Below are 19,711 nucleotides of genomic sequence, written 5' to 3'. Positions count from 1 at the left end.
CCTACATATTTGAGACCATCTCACCACCGTGCCTGGCAGAACATCACAGGTGGAGGATGCACTCAAGAAGAATACATTTATAATGTCCTTTTCTGGTTACATTTTCAAAGTCATGGTTATTTTTCTAGAGCAGGATATCAACATTAAAAAAATTTTTGTATCACAGATCTCTTTGAACATCTGATAAAGTCATGAACATTTTCTTCCTCAAAAAGAAAAAAAAAAAAAAAATCCCCTCCCCCCCAGCAAACCATGCTAAAGTGTATATCCCATAACATTTACTACAATTTCCAGGGGCTCATAGTTTCCTCTGACGCCCATCTTAGCTTAACAAAATGCCTGTGCTGGAGATTTTCAGGCTTCAGTTCTCTGAAGTTTGGGAGAGAAATAGACTGTGTAGAAAAATGAATGCAATAATGATATGTAGCATTTGACTGGGAAAAATTCTAGAGGTAATCTCCCTGAGATTGCTGGCACTAGTGGTAAAGAATCTGCCTGCCAGTGCAGGAAACCCGAGAGACGTGGTTCGCTCCCTGGGTTGGGAAGATCTCCTGGAGTAGGAAGTGACAACCTATTCTAGTATTCTTGCCTGGAAAATTCTGTGGACAGAAGATCCTTTTGGGCTACAGTCCATGGGGTCGCAAAGAGTCAGACACGTCTGAGCATACATACATAGCGAGTCTTATTTAAATGAAAATGTGTTCAAGCTAAAGAAAGCGATTTGCCCCATACATGTGGCCACCCTCAGCTCTCTGAGGCTTTTGTGCAGAAAGTTGTGGTAAGATATCTGAATCCTCCTGTCTCCACAATAGACTGCTATCCGGTAACAGCAGCGAGGTCTCCTTACGGCAGAGTGAGGCACCGCCAGGTCGCTGGGATGCTACTCAGAGACCAGCTTCTCAGGGATCTGAGAGCCCCCTGCCAAAGGTCCTGGCTGTGTCCACCCAGGCGCATCTCAGGGGGACTGGATTTTACCTCCAGCAACATGCTATTTTTGGCTTAGCGCTGTCTTTACAAAGTAGGGTTTCAGGCATTTTGGCCACGGGGAATTCAGGACCAGGGCCAGCTCAACAGAGGTAGAAACCTAAAAACCCACAGCAAGATCCAGTCAAACCAAGTGAGACCACATCCAGAAATGCAAAAGGGAAAGGAGAGAAAATAGCTGAGCAGGGAAACGCGGCGTCCCACGTTCCCCATCCAGCTGGGACCTTTGATGGAACAGCGAGGAAGGTATTTGCCCCCCGGGGTGCTTCAAGCCAGCCAGGGAGCTTGCTTTTAAAGCTCAGGGCACTGCTCCCTCAAGCCCTCAGGTGGTTTATGGCATCTCGGTTATTGGATGTGAAAGTTCCCCCCATGAGAGATGCCCGGGTTGCCCGCCTGACCGAGCCCACACTCGCTGGGATTCCGGGACTCAGGGGCCCGGGGGAAGGCAGATGGGGGCAGTCCCGCAGGTTGGCTCCCGCGCCCGCAGCTAGATCAAGTGGCGCCGCGCAGGCAGCTGGAAGGCACCCACAGAGAGAAACCCAGCACCATGCTCAGAAAGCTCCACTCCATCCTTCACTCCGGCCCGCACAGGAAGGCAGAGGTGGCGGAGAGCCCTTACTACCACGGCCCCAGCCCCGCCGTCAGGCTGATCCGCAGCAGCTCCGTGTACGTGGTCGGGGACCACGGCGAGAAGTTCAGCGAGTCCTTAAAGAAATACCGGAGCGCCGGCAGCATGGACACCAGCCTGTACTGCCTGCAGCAGGAGGGGGACCGCGCGTGGATGCTCTCGCGCACCCAGGACTGCCTGCAATACTTACAGGAGCTGCTGGCCTTGCGCAAGAAGTACCTTAGCAGCCTCAACGACCTGAAGCCCAGCCGCGCCCCGGGCGTCTCCTCCACCTCCTCGAAATCCTCCAGGGGCGTAAAGAAGTCCGCCGCCAAAGAAATGAAGGTAAGTGCCACCGTGGGCTTCCGTGGTGGCTCAGATGGTAAAGAATTTGCCTGCAATGTAGGAGACCCGGGTTCCATCCCTGGGTCGGGATGATGCCCTGGAGGAGGAAATGGCAACCCACTCCAGTATTCTTGCCTGGAGAATCCCATGGACAGAGGAGCCTGGTGGGCTATAGTCCTTGGGATCAGTCTGACATGGCTGAACAACTAACACTTTTTCAGTTTCTTTGAAGTGCCCCCAAGAAATACTATGGACAAAAGCACTTCTCTAAGAGGCGAGTGGGAACCCTGGTTCATTCAAGCACAGCTCAATTAATCTGCGTGTTCTGGGCACCAGCTCCAAGACCTCAGAGAGTCGCCATGGCCATCTCCCCGGCCTGGGAAGGGTGGCTGGTCCCATGCTGAATTTTTGCGTGGAGGCCTGGGGGTGGGGAGGGACAGTTTCTGGCATCCCCAGAGCAGCCCACAAGGAGGGCTTGGGCTTGGTCTTCAGGCCAACAGTTTGCCTGTCACTTACTGCCCACTTCCTGGGTGAGAGAAGGCTTTTATGACATTTGCGTGACAGCACAGCACTTCAACACATCACTTCTCAACAAGTTATTGTTGTTGCTTTTATTATTACAATCACATCTGAAAGTCCCAGTGAAAAGCGAACATTGGGAGGATTTGCTCTGTCTGTGTGGGGTGCTCAGGTCCTCAGGGGACCCGGTCACAGCCTCAGAGAGAGTCTGTGACTTCAGGAGACTGAACGACAACTTTGCTGGGCACTGGAGTCTTCCTGCCCAGGCAGACCAAGCAGGAAATCAGTGAGGGGAAGGACCTGCATTTTATGGTTTCCCTGGTGACTCAGACGGTCAAGAATCTGCCTGCAATGAAGAAGACCTGGGTTCGGTCCCTGGGTCGGGAAGATCCCCTGGAGAAGGGAATAGCTACCCATTCCAGTGTTCTTGCCTGGAGAACTCCATGGACAGAGGTGCTCGATGGACAACAGTCCATGGGGTCGCAAGAGTCAGACGTGACTGCGTGACTAACACTTTCACTTGTACTTATCACAGTGTTTGTACACACTATGTTTTTTGGAGGTAATTCCAATAATGCCAGAAGAGAAGGGGGGAGAAAGTCCCTTGGGATCACAGAAGAACAAGCTGAGGCTCGGTGACCAGATTTTGCTAAGACCCAAATCTCACTGTTACTTGTTCCTTTGTTCCCTAAATTTTTTTTAATGTCTGAAGTTTGAGGCTGTTTCAAATCCCCATCAATCATTCTCCTGAGCTCTAAGGAGTTTAGAGCCGGCCTTTCTGTCCTCTCAGCTCCTACCCCATCCTGGCTGCCTCCCCAGAGTGTCCTGCAGGCCTGCAAGTCCCATTAACACTGACCAACTGGCCTGTTATCAGATCTCTAGGGCTTGGCCTCACCCAGCAGGTTTCAACTGTCTGCATTTTATCCCATGTGGGAGCAGTTTAAATAACCATTTGAACTCTCAAAGTAGGTCAGCGTTGGGGCCCATATGAAGTATCCTACTCTCAGGTGTGGGTACTGATCCTGCAGCCAGCCAGTTGTAGATCTGGGGGCCTGACACCCTCCTTCGGGGCCACCGCCTCCTTCAGGGCCACCTCCTCCTCTGTGGTCACCTCCAGTGACAGAGGGGTCACCATGGCTTCTGGACTTCTCTCCAGCTTGACTGTCCTGCGGTTCTCGGCTCTGGCTAGATTCCCTCCGGGCACTTTGTGCATGGTGTGTGCTAAGTTGCTTCCGTCATGTCCAATTCTCTGCAACCCCTTGGACTGTAGTCTGCTAGGCTCCTCTGTCCCTGGGATTCTCCAGGCAAGAATACTAGAGAGGGTTGCCATGCCCTCCTCCAGGGGATCTTTCTGACCCAGGGGCTGAAGCCACATCTCTTGGGTCTCTTGCTTTGGCAGGTGGGTTATTTACCACTAGCACCACCTGAGAAGCCCTGTGGTCTCTATAGCCTTGAAATATTGAGTTTGTTTTGTCCACTTGTGTGCTAGGGAGAAAGCTGGGGAGAGAGTGTGAGCACAGCTGTAAAAGCATCTTCATAATGAATAGGTACCGTGTCTTCAAATCATTTCAGCAGAAATACTTCCTTACTTCCTAATCATTCTACAGAGGGTCTGAGAGGATTCATATACCAGCAGCATAACATGCCAACAGACATTGGAAAGCTGGGAGAGAAAAGGCATCCACAGAAAATCAAGATGACTCAAGAAAACATGCAAATCCTACAGCTGGGTTTGGCTTTGCCCTTCCTGGGAGCTACAACATAAAAAGAGCAGGACTTATTTCAAAATTCTAACTAAGAGGAAGAACCATACCTATTGCTTAGGGGAATCCAGACTTTTCCCAGCCTTAAATTCTAAACTTTCTCACAGAGGATCTGATACCGGGAACCATGGGTGACGTCATTTGTAATATGCCCTCACCAATATTTTAGTAACAATTCATCAGTGAGTGTATTATTCCTTCTTTCCTTCCTTCACTTAACAACACATATTTATTGAGCACATACTATGTGTCAGGAACTCTTCAAGATGCTGCTAAAGGAGCCAAAGTTCTTATTCTCATGGATGATCATTCTTGTGGGAAAGGCAGGCAGTGACCCAGGATGCAGATTTCTGGAGGCGATTTCTCAGAGCCCTTGTGGGTGACCACCAAGTTGCACAAGGCATGTGTCCTAGTGAGGAACTCGGGAAGGGATCTGGCTGTGTAACTCCTGCAGGTCCTTTTGGACCCAGTGGAGGATTCAAATGCCAGAGGCATGTGGGTTGGGGGGGGAACCACACACCCTTCCAAAATCTCTGTCAAAGTCGCCTAAAGATGTGGTGCACCCCCTGAGAGAAAAAGCCCGTGAGAAGTTAAAAGCTGTCCTGCTGTGCTTCTCCCTATTTCCCCCCTCATCCCAGCACTTTGGATAGCAAATTGCTCTCCTTCAGCCTGCTTTGGGGTCTGGTCTGGAACAAGACTGGCCTCAGCCTTGGCGTGTTTCCCTCCTCACCTTGTTCCCATGGTAATGTCTTCAAGCTGCCAGAGGTCTCTGGGTTATTTCCCTTCTCTCTTTTCACTCCTCCTCATAACACATCACTTTCTCTCAAGCTTGGCCTTTTTTTTGAGGGAGTGGTAAAATAAGCATAACACAGTATTTACCATTTTCAACATGGCGTTTCATAGCACCTTAAATGACTGCTTTTCAGTGGCCTCAGATTATGGGTAATGAAGTCTATCACAGACAATGAATTATGAAATTAAGTGCTTTTCTTTGATATAATAGACATTTCTTTTAAAGAAAAATGTGCAACCCTGTGTAATATCAAATGGTTAACTGCCAGACAGAAATCAGAGCTCTTTACCCCAGAGCTTTCTATAAGCTTTTCCAAATGATCATTTATATAGACCCATGATAATTCAGCCCAAAGACAGTAAGCCCTAATTAACATATTTTTAGAATTCTTTTTGAGAGTAAATTAGTAGAAACTAGAAAATACATTCCTTTAAGAGGTCATGGAGGCTCTAAAAATACTTCATTTAGGAATTAGGAGAACGTTTTTATAAAATGTTTGACAACTCTCTTATTTCTTAAAATATAACTCTCTTTAAAATTCTTTAAAAAATTAAAAGTTACCAAAAAAATTAAAAGTTACCATTTGAACCATTTTTAAGTGTGCAGTTCCCTGGCATTAAGCATAATGCTGTGTAGCCCACTACTATCCATTCCCAGAAAATTTTCATCAGCCCAGACACAAGGTCTGGGCCCATTAAGCAGTGACTCCCCATTTTCCCTTTCCCCTCGACTTCTGTGTTCTGCTTTCTGTCTCTGTGAATTTGCCTATTCTGGGAACCTCATATAAATGGAATGGCACAGTACTTGTCCATCTGTGACTGGCTTCTTTCTCTTAGCATAGTGTTTTCAAGGTTCATCCACGTTGTGAGAACCTCCTTCCTTTTCAACAGTCCATGAGCTTGGGCTTTTTCAAATATTTATTTTTATTTATTTATTTGGCTGCACCAGGTCTTCGTTGCAGCTTGCGGGATCTTTAGTTGTGGTCTGTGGACTCTTAATTGCAGTGCACGGGATCTGGTTTCCTGACCAGGGAGCGAACCCGGGGCCACTGCATTGGGAGTGCGTAGTCTTCACCCCTGAACCACCAGGGAGCTTGGGTTTTGATGGGAGGTGAGGAGGCCAAGTTTGAGATTACACTGATTTTGTCCGGAGTACTCGTCAGCACTTGGGGGGATTCACTGAGGATTGCTCCCCACTTTTTTAGGGCCAGATGAACAGGTGAACAGCCGGCATCCCTCTGTGAGAACTGAGCCAAGGGGACCTGAGTGGACCACAGTGTCTGGGCTACCAGGGGAGGCAGTTGGCAGTTGGCTGCAATGCACTCAGGAAACTCTGCCCAGAAGGTTTGGGAGGAAATATTTCCCAAAGCTAAGGTTCCTGGTCACCTACCCCAGTCAGAAGAAATGTCATTATTTCTTTGTGTCATCTAGCTCTGAGCAGCTTGGATTCCCCATATGTCTGCCTGGATAAATGAACCAGCTGTTCAATGTACACCTCTCCCAGCACCAATCCCCTTTCCACCCCCCACCCCCCAACTAAAGAAATTCATTTGCTACAAGAATAATTTAAATAGAACCAGGGGAATTCTGGAGAATGCCTGCCAAATGTGATTGATTTTTATTTAAAGTAGTTTTGCTCTGATAATAGATAGCTTTCAGAATAAATTTTCTGTCATTGGCTGTTCAATCCTGGTTCATGAAATAAGACCATGTCAACAGCAAATAGATTTTTTTCCTCCTCTACGGTAGAAAGATCTGAATCCAATTCACCTAAGAAGATTCTAAATAGTCCATCTATAAATGGCATATGGGATGGGAAAGCAGGTCCTGGATTCCCATATACCACTGGGAATAATTTTTCAGTTCTGTTGGGGGGGGATTTCTGCAAACATGGTGGTATGAAAGTGCAGGTTTTCTGTGAGCATCAGTTACTGGAGGTCTCTAGTACTGGGCCTGTATCTGGTTGGCAGAGTTAAACGGCAGTAAACATTCAGTATGAACTGCAAAGAATTTCTATGATGCTTGGCAGAGCTCCCCAGAAGATGACAGACAGTAAAATAATGATTGATAACAGAGTATCCAATTCATGCAGCCCCTCTCAGTCAGATCACAAGATGGGTAATTATATCCCCAATCTATCTTCCAGACACCTGCTGCTTGCTCAGCTTAGAATCAACACTTCTTCCTCCCATTTTCCTCTCCACTACACTCCACTCACCCGGCTGACTTCTTGTCTTTTAACACAGCAGAGAAAGCACTGCCCCAGGAAGCTATTTCTCAGGTCCTCAAGTCTAACACAGTGGATTTCTCCCTTCTTTGGGGTCTGGCCCTTATCTCAGCACTCAGCCCACAGCACTGTAATTGTCTGTTCATTTGCTGTGTCTGCTGCTGGCCACGAGCTCCTTGAATGGAGTCACCATGTCTTATTTATCTTTTTATCTCCAGCTTCTAGTGAAGCTCCAGGTACACTGTAACTCAATAAACAAATAAGCTAAGAAACCCCAGTTGTAATTTAAGAAGAAAACTGAAAGGTTTATGGATGACTTGGAAAAGTAATAGGTCTATGGTTTTCAGTGAATGGAAAATTATCTTTTGTTTTTAATAGAGTAGAATATATTTGGGTGTATTCAGATGAAATGATATCCTAATAGTTAAAGCATCCCATGTGTAATGAATCAGAGTTTACCATCAAAAGGACATTTTTGTTTTTTGGTAAACATTTTTTCTAAGTTATATTTACTCATTAAACAAAATTTATAAAACACAGAAAAGTTGAAGAAAATTGAAATAACTTAGAACCATATCATCCAGAGTAATCACTCTAAAATGTTTAAATATATTTTCTTTCAATCATTTATTTCTTGTATGGTTATAGATATGTATAGTAGTGTTGCCAGATAAAATAGAGGATGTCTATTTAAATTTGGATTTCAGATAAATGATGGATTTTTAAAATATAATTATGTCCATATAATATTTGGTATATATTAATACCAAAAATTTATAGCTTATGTAAAATTGAAATTTAACTGCCATTAAGTTTTTTTAGTTCCTGAATTTGGCAACCTTTATGTATGTATATGTATAAATATACTAAATTTGGCATATACCATATACTTTTAAATAATTTATATTTTGGGTTCTTTTCTATCATTAACTTGTTTTTGAAAACTGAAGTTTTAATGGCAAAAATTTAACTCACAATCCTTTAAGCAATTGTTAAACATTATGAATGAATTCATCTTACTCTGTCTATAAAGGCATTTTTTGGACAGTTATTCCTTAGTGTGATTAATAGGTCAAAGGCTAAAAGTCTTTCATTTTTAAAGGTTCTTCTACATATTGTTTTCCAGAAATATTTTATAATTTATGCTTTAATCAACAGTGAATTAGAAAGCTCTTATTGCATTTTATCAACACCAAGTAGTGTCATTAATTTCTAAAGTCTATTGATTTAATAGATAAGCAGAATTATCTTATGTACTTTTTTTGAATTATTGCTTGAGCAAAGAATGACCCTCTTGTTTTATCAAACCAATGTGTACTCTTGATTAATGGATTGCCCATTCATGTCTTTATAGATTTTTGGCTCTAGCAAAATTTTTTTTTTAATCTATGTGGATTCACATCAAGAATGTGAGCACATTGTCTGCCACATGGTTAAAAATATTTTCTCAGATTTATATATAGTTTAATTTTACTTGACTACAATTTTATTTATCATTAAAAATATTACCAGTTTTTATGTAGTCAAATACGTCACCTTTTGTCTTTGATACTTCTTTGTTTCATGCTTAGAAAGCCCTTGTACATCTCAAGGTCAGTTACATATTTGCCACTTTCCTTTTTTTTTAATAGTTCCATAAAAACCCCAACCCTCTTATCTATCAGCAATTTATTTTTATGCATAGTAGGAAGTGAGAATCCTATTTGAAATTTTTCCCAGATAGCAAAGATTCAACACCATTTATTGACAAATCTGTCCCTTCTCTCATTGGATTGTAATGTTTCACTTATCATGTGTGAAGAGTTTTATACTATGCTTCGAGGCTATTAATTCAGTTCTATTAGTTAGGCTTTGCAGAGTTTCCTAAGTGTGAACAAAAAACATTCACTTACTGTTTTGCTAAAGTGAAAGGATCACACAGGTGACCTTTAAGGGGAGGAGTGGAGGAGGTACCAGGTACTAGCAAAGGAAAGGATGGCTTTCAGATGGTAATGCTGGAGAAAAAAGACAGCTTGTCGGACTGGGAGTCTGTAACCTCTAATACCAGACACAGAAGAGGTACAGCTATGCTTCCAAAATGATTGCAACGCTTAGCTATAAGAGGTAATTCCCAGGTTTAGTTACACTATAGTTTGTGACAAACCCTGCCCCTCCTTTTTATCTTTTCGGTCTGATTTTCTCAGCTCTATTGTCTACATCACTATTGGGTTGTTGTTCAGCTCTGACAAGTCTACCAGTAGCTTATCCGTTGAAAATGTGGATGTGGACATGTGTACATATGTATTTAAATGTCAGTGATTATACCTTTCCCCAAATTGTTTGTCAGATCTATAGTTCTTGTTCTTTTTTTTTTTTTTTTACTGAAGTATAGTTGACATAAAATGTTGTGCCAATTTCTGCTGTACGGCAAAGTGACTCAGTAACACACACGTATACGTTCTTTTTAATATTCTTTTCCATTAGGTTTATCACTGGATATTGAACATAGTTCCCTGTGCTACACCATAGGACCTTGTTGTTTATCCATCCTACATCTAAGTTTCCATCAGCTAATCCCAAACTCCCAGTCCTTCCCACCTCCCTCCGCCTTGGCAACCATGCATCTGTTCTTTATGTCTGTGAGTCTGTTTGTGGTTTGTAGATAGGTTCCTTTATGCCATATACAGTTCTTGTTTCTTAAGCTCCCATTCTTTTTATCATGAACCCCTCTTCAATGATGGGTACACATTTCCATAGGTGTTGTGATATAAAAGGGGTAAGAATAACATTGGATTTGATCGTAAATAACCATTCCAAGGATGGCAGAAGCAAAGAGGATATATCTGAGCTTTTAAGGTTTATCCTGAAGGGCTTCTTTTGAGAACATTACATTGCTTATGGATAAATTTAAACTGGTTTGCATTTCATTTCACCCCGCTGAATGAGCCAAGGGAAAATGGTCTCTCCTGTCCAGCCAGACCAGTTCCACACCTGATCCTGGAAATTTCACCGCAATGCATTGACATTTTGATTTCCAGATGTTACTAGCTCAAGGTTGTATTATCAACACTCCATGAAAATAAGGGGTACAGAGTTCTCAAAATTTGTCCAGTTAAATCCAAAGGTATAAGTTAGCATCATAAAAACTGTTGGAGAATATAAACATTAGATGTTGGCATGTATATAGCATACATTTATCCATTCAACAGATTACTCTGTGTCAGGCACTAAAATAGATGCCTGACATTCACAGATGGAAAGACAGCCCATCTGCACTGACACGGCCCATAACCTGAAGTGCCCTCATCTCAGCATCTGGCCTGCACCACACTGATGTGTTAAAAGAGAAATGGGGAGGATAACAACAAGAAGGTTGGGAGCGGGGTGTATCCTACAGCCTGTCATGTAGGTAGTGGTTGGCAATGACAGAGAGAGAGTTAGCTGCACAGTCGTGTCTGAGTCTTTGCGATTCCATGGACTGTAGCCCGGCTCCTCTGTCCATAGGATTCTCCAGGCAAGAGTACTGGAGTGGGTTGCCATTTCCTTCTCCAGGGGATCTTCCCGACCGAGGGCTCAAACCCAGGTCTCCTGCACTTCAGGCAGATTCTTTACCAACTGAGCCACTAGGGAAGGCTATGAGTATCTATCCAAAGACAATCTATCTGTGAGTGTCATTTGCCAAAGCTATTTCACAGACAAGGCTGAGAATCACGAGTCTGTCTATGACATCCCTTATATGCGGTATCTAAAAGGAAATGGTGCAAATGAACTTACTTACAAAACAGAAAGAGACTCACAGACTTGGAGAACAAACGTGTGGTTGCTGGCGGGAAGGATGGGGGAAGTGATAAGGAGTTTGGGCAGGTCACACACTATATATATTTATATACTATATTTAAAATGGATAACCAACAAGGACCTATACCTACTGCATAGCCCACGGAACTTCTCTGCTCAATGTTCTGTGGCAGCCTGGATGGGAGGGGGGTTTGGGGTGGGAATGGATACATGTATGTGTATGACTGAGTCCCTTCGCTGTTCACCTGAAATGATCAGAGCGTTATTAATCAGCCACACCCCCAAAACAAAGTGAAAGCTTCAAAACCAAAAAGAATCATGGGCCTGGTGTGTGGCTATGAGGGTTTCATACAACGTTGCTGTCCACATAAACATAGAAAAGCCGTGCTCGTGTCTCTCTGCTTCAGGGTGAAAGCATCAGAGAGGAGGTGCCATGTGAGGTGGCCCTTGGGGAGGTGAGGGGGGTGGGCCCCGATCAAGAGAAGGGAGGAGGCGGCTCCATGTTTCGTGGTGGTCCTCTTGGCTTTGGGTAGGTTTAGAACCTATCCAACCTGCCCTAACCTCTGACAAAATGTTGCTGCTTACACCTGCATATTCGTTTTGGAGCATCCAAACCTCTTGGAGACAAATACTGACAGATCCCAGGAGAAAGTAAACAGATTGGAGAAGCTGAAGGACCCAAAGGGCAGGTGAGACCAGGCAGGATGGGAGCGGATGTGCAATACGGAAAAATACGCTGCCTTGGGGGACTCAAACATTACAGTGAGAAATACAGTGGAGTTTGGTTTGGAAAAGTGCAAGGGTTTCATCTGGGGAAAGTAATCTGAGACCCAGGCTTGTTGTGAAGGAGTCGGACAGGGAGGCTTGGAAAATGATGACCTTAAGGCCACTGAAGGTTGACTGTGAAAGGCAAACTCGAGTGGAGTTGGCAACGCAATACAGATGCTCTCAGAGAAAGCTCGTTGCCCTGGGGCTGCTGGGGCCGAAGGAACACGAGCCCTGTGACACTCAGGCTTGAGCAGGTGCCCCAGAAAGCAGGCGTGTAGCAGTCTTTCCAAAGAAGTAGCTGAAAAATTTTGGGCCAGGAAAAGTCAGAATGGGAAGGAAGGCAATCCATTTTTATTTAAGAGTATTGAGTTCAGAGAGGGAGAACTATTTTGGCTCTCACCCAACGGTGTGGGTGATTGAAGTTCCATTTTGTCCAACCACCGCTTTGTAAAGTAGATTTTCTGCGATTTTAGCCTGAGCCCTAAACCCTGAGCTTCTGTTGATGTAGCTCTTGTGTGAGCCTGAGTTTGAAAAAGGGCTTGAAAAGGCCCAGGGAACCTGGACTTGCAGGTTAGCCTCAGTGTCACCAAGCCAGGCTCATCTACCTAATTCACATGAAACCCGAATGCTGAGATGCCAGGGTTTGCAGCAAAGAGAAGGCCTATCCACAAGGCAGCCGAGTGAGGAGAAGGGGGACAAATTCAGATCTGCCTTCAGGAAAGCAAGGGGCTCAGGATATGGGATAAAGAAGCAGGGTGGCCTGGGGCTTTGGGAGCTTGGGGGAAAGTGACTGGAAATAAGGAAAAAGGAGCAATTGTCATTCTCTGCAGGCGCAGCTAGGGTACCAGCCTCTGCCTGCTCAAAAATGCAGGTGCTTAGCACCGTCTGAGGGAGAAAGAGCTGTCTCAGCCACGTCCTGATGGTCAGATAGGAGCTGGTCAGGTAAGGCGTTCAAGGCAGAGGGACTAGCAAGAGAAAACACAGGGAGCTGCCTCCAGAGATGAGTCTTCCGGTCATCTGACTGTGGGAGGGTGGCCTGGCCCGCTGAGTCCATATAGACTGTCAACCAGCCCCTTAGTTTTCCATCCCAGTCCTTGGTGTTCCTGGTCCTGCCAAATCTGGAACATTTCTGGTTTCGAGGGTCAAACTGTCCCCCTTCTCAAGTGCTTCCAATTCTGCAGCGCGCACCGCCCGATACCAACCCCCCATGGCTCTCTGGAAGGTAAGTTCCTCTGCTCTGTTACAGCAATTCCTCCTCTTCAACTGCTTTCCCTTTACCAGGAACTCCTGGGTATCTCTCTCACTGACGACCTCTCTCTTGTTCTCTTTGTCATTGAGTTTTAACTGCCCCCCCACCCAGCCACCCGCCACTTTCACTTTCATTTGCTCTTTGAATGCGGCAAGATAACTACATATGAACAGTTTTCCACTTTTAACAGAAAAGGTTAAGTATGTTTTGAGGCACTTCAAAAATTTTCTCCAAGAATGCTTCTCACAAATATAAAAGGAAAAAAAAAATCCACTAGTTAAAGATGCTTTTTGGGAATTAGCTGGTGGTCCAGTGGTTGGGACTCTGTGATTCCACTGCAGGGGACAGGGTTAGATCCTTGGCCAGGGAACTAAGATCCTGCGAGCTGTGGCATGGCCAAAAAATAAAAAAAAAAGTCCCCTAGTGGTATAAAATGCATTTTTGTTGTTCAGTCACTCAGTCATGTCTGACTCTTTGTGACCCCATGGACTGTAGCATGCCAGGCTCCCCTGTCCTCCACTATCTTCCAGAGTTGGCTCAAAAAATGTATATATTTAACCAAAATCTTATGCGTGTATAAAGATGTCATCCATTAGTTTCCTAACATGCAAATCTGTGATTAAATCACTTTCATTTTTAATACCATCCCACTTTCAAAAGGGCTTCCCTGATAGCTCAGTTGGTAAAGAATCTGCCTGCAATGCAGGAGACCCCGGTTCGATTCCTGGGTCAGGAAGATCCCCTGGAGAAGGGATAGGCTACCCACTCCAGTATTCTTAGGCTTCCCTTGTGGCTCAGCTAGTAAATAATTCACCTAAAATGCAAGAGACCTGGGTTCAATCCCTGGGTTGGGAAGATCCCCTGGAGAAGGGAAAGGGTACCCGCTCCAGTATTCTGGTCTGGAGAATTCCATGGATGCATCCATGGGGTCACAAAGAGTCCATGGGGTCACAAAGAATCAGACACCACTGATCGACTTTCACTACTTTCACAATGCATACAAAAAATAGAAGAACACTGTACTTGGTCCAAAGAGCCCAGGTTAACACCTATTGTCTCTCTTTTTCCTCCCCGAGTTCTCTCTCTTCCTACATTCTTTGGGGAGTTTTTTATTAGTTCACATGTTGATACTGTGCCTTTTGTCCTGAGTTCTCCCCCAAAGTCCATTACAGTGCTTGGACTTCCATGATGCCAGTCACTGGTGACTGACTGGGGGCTGTTGTGAAGACAATGTTGGTGATGAAGAGGAGGGGGAGGAGGAGGAGGATATCCTGAAGGAGAATGGATCAGGACAGAACCTGGAACCTGGTCTGACTTTCAGTAGATTTCTTAAATGCTTTATATTGTATTAATATCTTTGCTTTAACTTTTCAAACAATCATACCCATTTGTCTTCAGTGTATTCCACGATTGAACCCGAATTTGGCCACTTTTCCTACTGACACCTCTTCCGGAGTGTTTTATTTTCAACATATCTCATCCCCTCTTTTCTGCTGTGAGCATCTCATCACCTGCCCCGGGGAACTGGAGAACTGGAACTGGAACTGGAACTTCCCAATCTCCTAACTGGGCTTATTTGCAGGAGACAGGCCAAAGAAAGACAGATTATTTTGCCTAATGGCAGATAACAGTCCCTGACCAAGACAGAGGCAGATAGACTCACCCTTTCATACCCGCCCCCCGACCCCCTTGAGATAACGGAAAATCCACTGACTATAGCAACTGTGGCTCTGGAGTATCTACCTTCCTTTCAGGGGCACGTCTTCAAATTTGCGTGCAAACCCGCAACGTCACTTAAACATTTAGTTTTAGTAACATTTGGTCCTTTTCAGCATCCCTTGCGGAGGGCGCTCCGAGCTGGCTGGCTCACGCAGCTCTGCCCCTTCCCCCTGCCCTTCACCTCTAGCAGAAACCCACCCCCAAGAAGTACTCCCAGTTCAGCGCGGACGTGGCGGAGGCCATTGCCTTCTTTGACTCCATCATCGCAGAGCTGGATACGGAGAAGCGGCCGCGGGCTGCGGAGGTGGACCTGCAGAATGAAGACGTGGACTTCGATGGTGAGTGCCATCCCTGGGGGTGGGAGGTGGGGGTGGCGTGGGGTCTGTGGGGTGGACTTCCCCAATAAAGGGGAAACTCTCATCTGCAAGCCAGAGCCTGGCCCTGAGCTCGCTCTATGCCTTGGGGTCCTGGCTTTGGCCTCCCCCACACTGGGGTACCCCCTTTAACCCTTGGCGCCCTGTTTGGACGAAAACTCCTTCTCTGTGGGGCTTCTCTGGTAGCTAGCTGATTAAGAATCTGCCTGCAGTGCAGGAGACCCTGGTTCGATTCCTGGGTTGGGAAGATCCACTGGAGAAGGGATAGGCTACCCACTCCAGTATTCTTGGGTTTCCCTGGTGGCTCAGCTGGTAAAGAATCGGCCAGCAATGCAGGAGACCTGGGTTCCATCACTGGGAGGGGAAGATCACCTGGAGAAGGGAATGGCTACCCACTCCAGTATTCTGGCCTGGAGAACTTTCATGGATAGAGGAGCCTGGTGGGCTACAGTCCTTGGGGTTGCAAAGAGTTGGACATAATTGAGCATGCATGAATGTAGGTATAGTCCAGGGGGTCACAAAGAGTCAAACACCACTGAGTCTTTCTCTGTGGTCCATTTTTCACAGCTGAGGTGGGGTGGAATTTTTAAGGCTCTGTGAGGGGAAAGCAATAGGGCAACAGTTCAAGCAAGGGGTGAGGTGGGGAATTGTTAAATGGGTACAGAGTATAAGTTTTGCAAGATGAAAAAGTTGTGGAGACCTGTCACACAATGATGTGAGTATACTCAACTGAATGTACACTACAAGATCCCTCAGAGGGTACATTTTATGTTATGTATCTGTTACCAGAATTGAAAAAAGAAGAAAAGGGAATGAAAGTGAAAGTGAAAGTCGCTCAGTTGCATCTGCCTTTGCAACCCCATGGAATATACAGTCCATGGAATTCTCCAGGTCAGAATACTGGAATGGGTAGCCTTTCCCTTCTCCAGGGGATCTTCCCAACCCAGGGATCGAACTCAGGTCTCCCGCATTGCAGGCTGATTCTTTACCAGCTGAGCCACAAGGGGATAAGGGAATAGACAAATTATATTTAACCTATATATTTTATATTTGACCAATATATTTGATTATGTAGGTTGGCCCTGGACAGCACTGTTTGCTAGACCTGACTCTGACCCTTTACCATTTGTCACGCCTCTGCACCCTACCCCACCCCCCCAGTGCTCCCTCTGTGGCCCCCACTGGCCACCACTCTGCAAGGGTGTGGAGGGCGGGAGAGTGCCAGGGTGCTTGCTCAAGCCCAGCTTGGATTGTTGGAGAGGGTGGGGTGAGGTTGAAGGTGGTGCTCGTCTCCTCGCCAAGGTGTATCACTGGCTGCCTCCTGATGGAGAGCAGATAACTCCACCACATTCATGAGTTGAGCCCACATCCAGTATTCAACTGTCAGTTTCTTTAATCTTTGATTGGCCCTCAGGGCTTCCCTGGTGGCTCAGTGGTATAGAATCCGCCTGCGATGCAGGAGACTTGCCAGAGATGCAGGTTCAATCCCTGGGTCAGGAAGATATCCTAGAGAAGAGGGCATGGCAATGCCCTCTGGTATTCTTGCCTGGGAAGTCCCATGGACAGAGGAGCCTCATGGGCTACAGTCAATGGGGTCGCAAAGAATTGGACGTGACTAAAGCAATTGAGCATGCACATCCATTGAGAACATAAGTGTTCTCTTCAGAGTTAAAATTTTTTAATGGAGATGACTTTATGTGTTTTTCTCTAATAACAAGAATAACATATGTTCATTGTGAATCAGTGAGTCAAACAACATACCAAAGTATAAAGAAGAAAGTGAAGCATTTGGCCTGTAATTCTACCACCCAGAGATAATAATCACCGTTAACATTTTGGTGTATGTTCTTTCAAAAAGGTTTAAACATAGACTCACTTTATTATTCCTTTTAAACAAAAATAAGAAACTCTTGCCTATTTTTTTCATCCACCCTTTTCCCTTAATTTACAATACATTGAGGGCATTTTTCCAAGTCAGAAAACACAGGTCTATGTGCTTATCTTTAATAGACACACGCTCGAGCATTTTCTCCCTGCCCCGTAATTGCAGAGTTGAATCATTCCCTTTGCTCGGCTCTCTGGGTCTTCCTGGTGGCTCAGACGGTATAGAATCTGCCTGCAAGGCAGGAGACCCGGGCTCGATCCCTGGGTCGGGAAGATCTCCTGGAGAAGGAAATGGCAATCCATTCCAGTATTCTTGCCTGAAGAATTCCACGGACAGAGGAGACTGGTGGGCTGCAGTCCACGGGGTCACAGAGGATTAGACGTGACTGAACGACTAAGCAAGAGCATGCTAGCGCAGCTGGGCCTTCTTAAGCATTTGCTATTTTACATGTGTGTTTACTGTGAGTTCTCAGCCCCCGTTGCCCCCTCCGTGACCTTCTGCTCCCCCCCCCTCCCCATGGTGAATTCCCCTTTCCCGGGCCCGGCTTCTGTCTTCCAGTGGTCACCAGCTCCCGGGAGCATAGCCTGCACTCCAACTGGATCCTCAGGGCGCCCCGACGGCGCTCCGAGGACGTCGTGGGGCACACGACAGCAGGCCAGTTCCGGAAGAGCACGGAGCGCCGGACCATTGGCACGCAGAGGAGACTCGAGAGGCACCCCATTTACTTGCCCAAGGCTGTGGAAGGGGCCTTCAGCACTTTGAAATTTAAGCCCAAAGCCTGCAAACAAGAGTAAGTGTTTGGGCCACAGACTGTAACCAAGATGCTCTCATGTCCACTAGACTCTTGGGGGGTGCTTCTTAGGTGCCCTGAACCCCCATCCTGCATGGAAAAATTATTCCCTATTTGGGGGGAGGGAGGTCTTAGTTAAAAATTTTGTAACAGCTTACACTTATATTCTAGCTTGGTTCACGTCTGTCCCCAGCCTTAAATGTCCTTTTAGCTCTGGATCTGCCTCCCTTTCTGGCCCCTCATGCCTTGTCTGTCCTGTCTCACTGTTTCCCCCAGATGTCACTGATACTCTATGAGCTACAGATCTTTAATGACAGTTTGGGGTTGAAGCAGGCATAGCACCCTGAGCGGTCCAACCCTGAACCGATTAGATGGTCCTGCCGTAGAAAGGCATCATCAGGCTGGGGTGAAGGGCTTCTTCCTGGCCGGGTCTGTGCTGACCCTCTTGTCATCATCTCTTGGCCTCTTTCCCTGCAGGTCCTCCTCTCCCAAGACGAGTTTCCATCTCTAACTCGCAAATCCCTGGGACTCACTCCTTCAGAGAGATATGTGCACACTTGCTCTGGCCACCCCAGGCCACTCTGCAGGGAGCTCACCTCTCACAATAGAAGTGCCTGTCTTGGCTCACCCACCTGTCTTCCTTTGTTTCTACAAGAGCCCTCCAACTCTGATGGGTTCAGGGGTTTTCTAAATGGCCTTTTCCCTCCTCCATAATAAAGGACCGTGTACTGGACATATTAAACCAGGACTCAGCCCTAATCTCCCACCCTTCCCCTCCAAGATCAGGTTGCCCCACATCCCTACGATGACACAGCTCTGCCCTCCATGATTCCCAGCACAAGGGGAGCATCCGACAGGCTCCATCAGGAGGGTAAATCAGAGCATCCTTTCCCTCTGTGACCGGCCAAGCCAAACCTAAGCCCTCTGCCTCATTCCTCCCTTCCAGCCTCGGGAGCTCCAGACAGATCCTCTTCAACTTCTCGGGAGAAGATACGGACTGGGACTCGGAGCTCTTTACTCTGGAGCCCCCGGTGTCCCTGGGGGAGGACCACTATGAGACAGAGAATCCCCGAGGGCAGTGGCTGCTTCGGGAGCGACTCTGGGAGCGGACGGTGCCCTGACGGCCTCAGCTTGGCAGCCTGGCTCAGGCTGGGTCCCCCAGAAGGAGTCTGCTTTCAGCGAAGCAGCAGGTGTGTGATAGAGTTAAAGATGGGTCAAGTCAGGTCCTTGAACACGCGGCCTGCCGGTGCCCAGTCAGTGCCAAAGACACCCGCGTAGCCCGCGGTAGGGCACTTGGCGGGTCTCTGCTTTCTCTGCGTGGGCAGGTGGCCTGGTCGTTACCACCCTACTGGTCTTTAAGAACAGAAGGAACGGAAGGTCCAGGCTCACTCCTGGCCTCCCCTGGTACAGGGGAACATCCCGCTTGGTACTGGAAACCAAGAAACACACCCACCCACTCATCTCTGGGCCAAAGTTTTCAAAGAGAGGTGGCTCCTCTCTTCACGGGGCTCAGAAACCCTCTGGTCACCCACTGAGCTTGCTTCTTCTCTGCAGAATGCCGTTTGGGAAGCAGCTTTTTAAATTTTTTTCCACGTTCTTTTCACAGTGTGTTCTGGAAATTTCTGCTGGATTAGGCTGAAGATGAGGCCAGTGTCCTGGCAGCGGGAGGGGGGGACGCGATGTGTGAGGGCCCTGGCTGGGGACCACACTGTCTCCCCCAGCCCCAAAGCTCAGCTCTGCTTCTCACAGACTGGGGAAGGAGGAAGATGAAATGACTCTTCGTTTCTAATTCTCAGGCCCCAAATCCTAATAGACACTCACCCAGCCTGTGGATGAAAGCTAGGGCCCTCCCTTCCCCCAATTAGGAGGGCAATCAGAACCTTCTGGAGTAGAAAGGATTTTGATTTCTGTA

The 19,711-nt window shown here is 46.6% G+C and overlaps 1 protein-coding gene across 1 annotated transcript; it reads left to right on the top strand.

Annotated features, from left to right (window-relative positions):
* The first annotated feature begins 1,531 nt into the window (after positions 1-1,531).
* Positions 1,532-18,920, top strand: C30H13orf42 (chromosome 30 C13orf42 homolog). Its single transcript, XM_061133619.1, has 4 exons — positions 1,532-1,936; positions 14,941-15,088; positions 17,568-17,799; positions 18,746-18,920. Exons 1-4 carry the CDS (start codon positions 1,532-1,534, stop codon positions 18,918-18,920), a joined length of 960 nt encoding a protein of 319 aa, XP_060989602.1.
* Positions 18,921-19,711: the final 791 nt, after the last annotated feature.

This window comes from Dama dama, chromosome 30, assembly GCF_033118175.1.
Source record: "Dama dama isolate Ldn47 chromosome 30, ASM3311817v1, whole genome shotgun sequence".
Classification (NCBI taxonomy): domain Eukaryota; kingdom Metazoa; phylum Chordata; class Mammalia; order Artiodactyla; family Cervidae; genus Dama; species Dama dama.
This window is presented reverse-complemented; position numbering and strand designations above follow the sequence as displayed.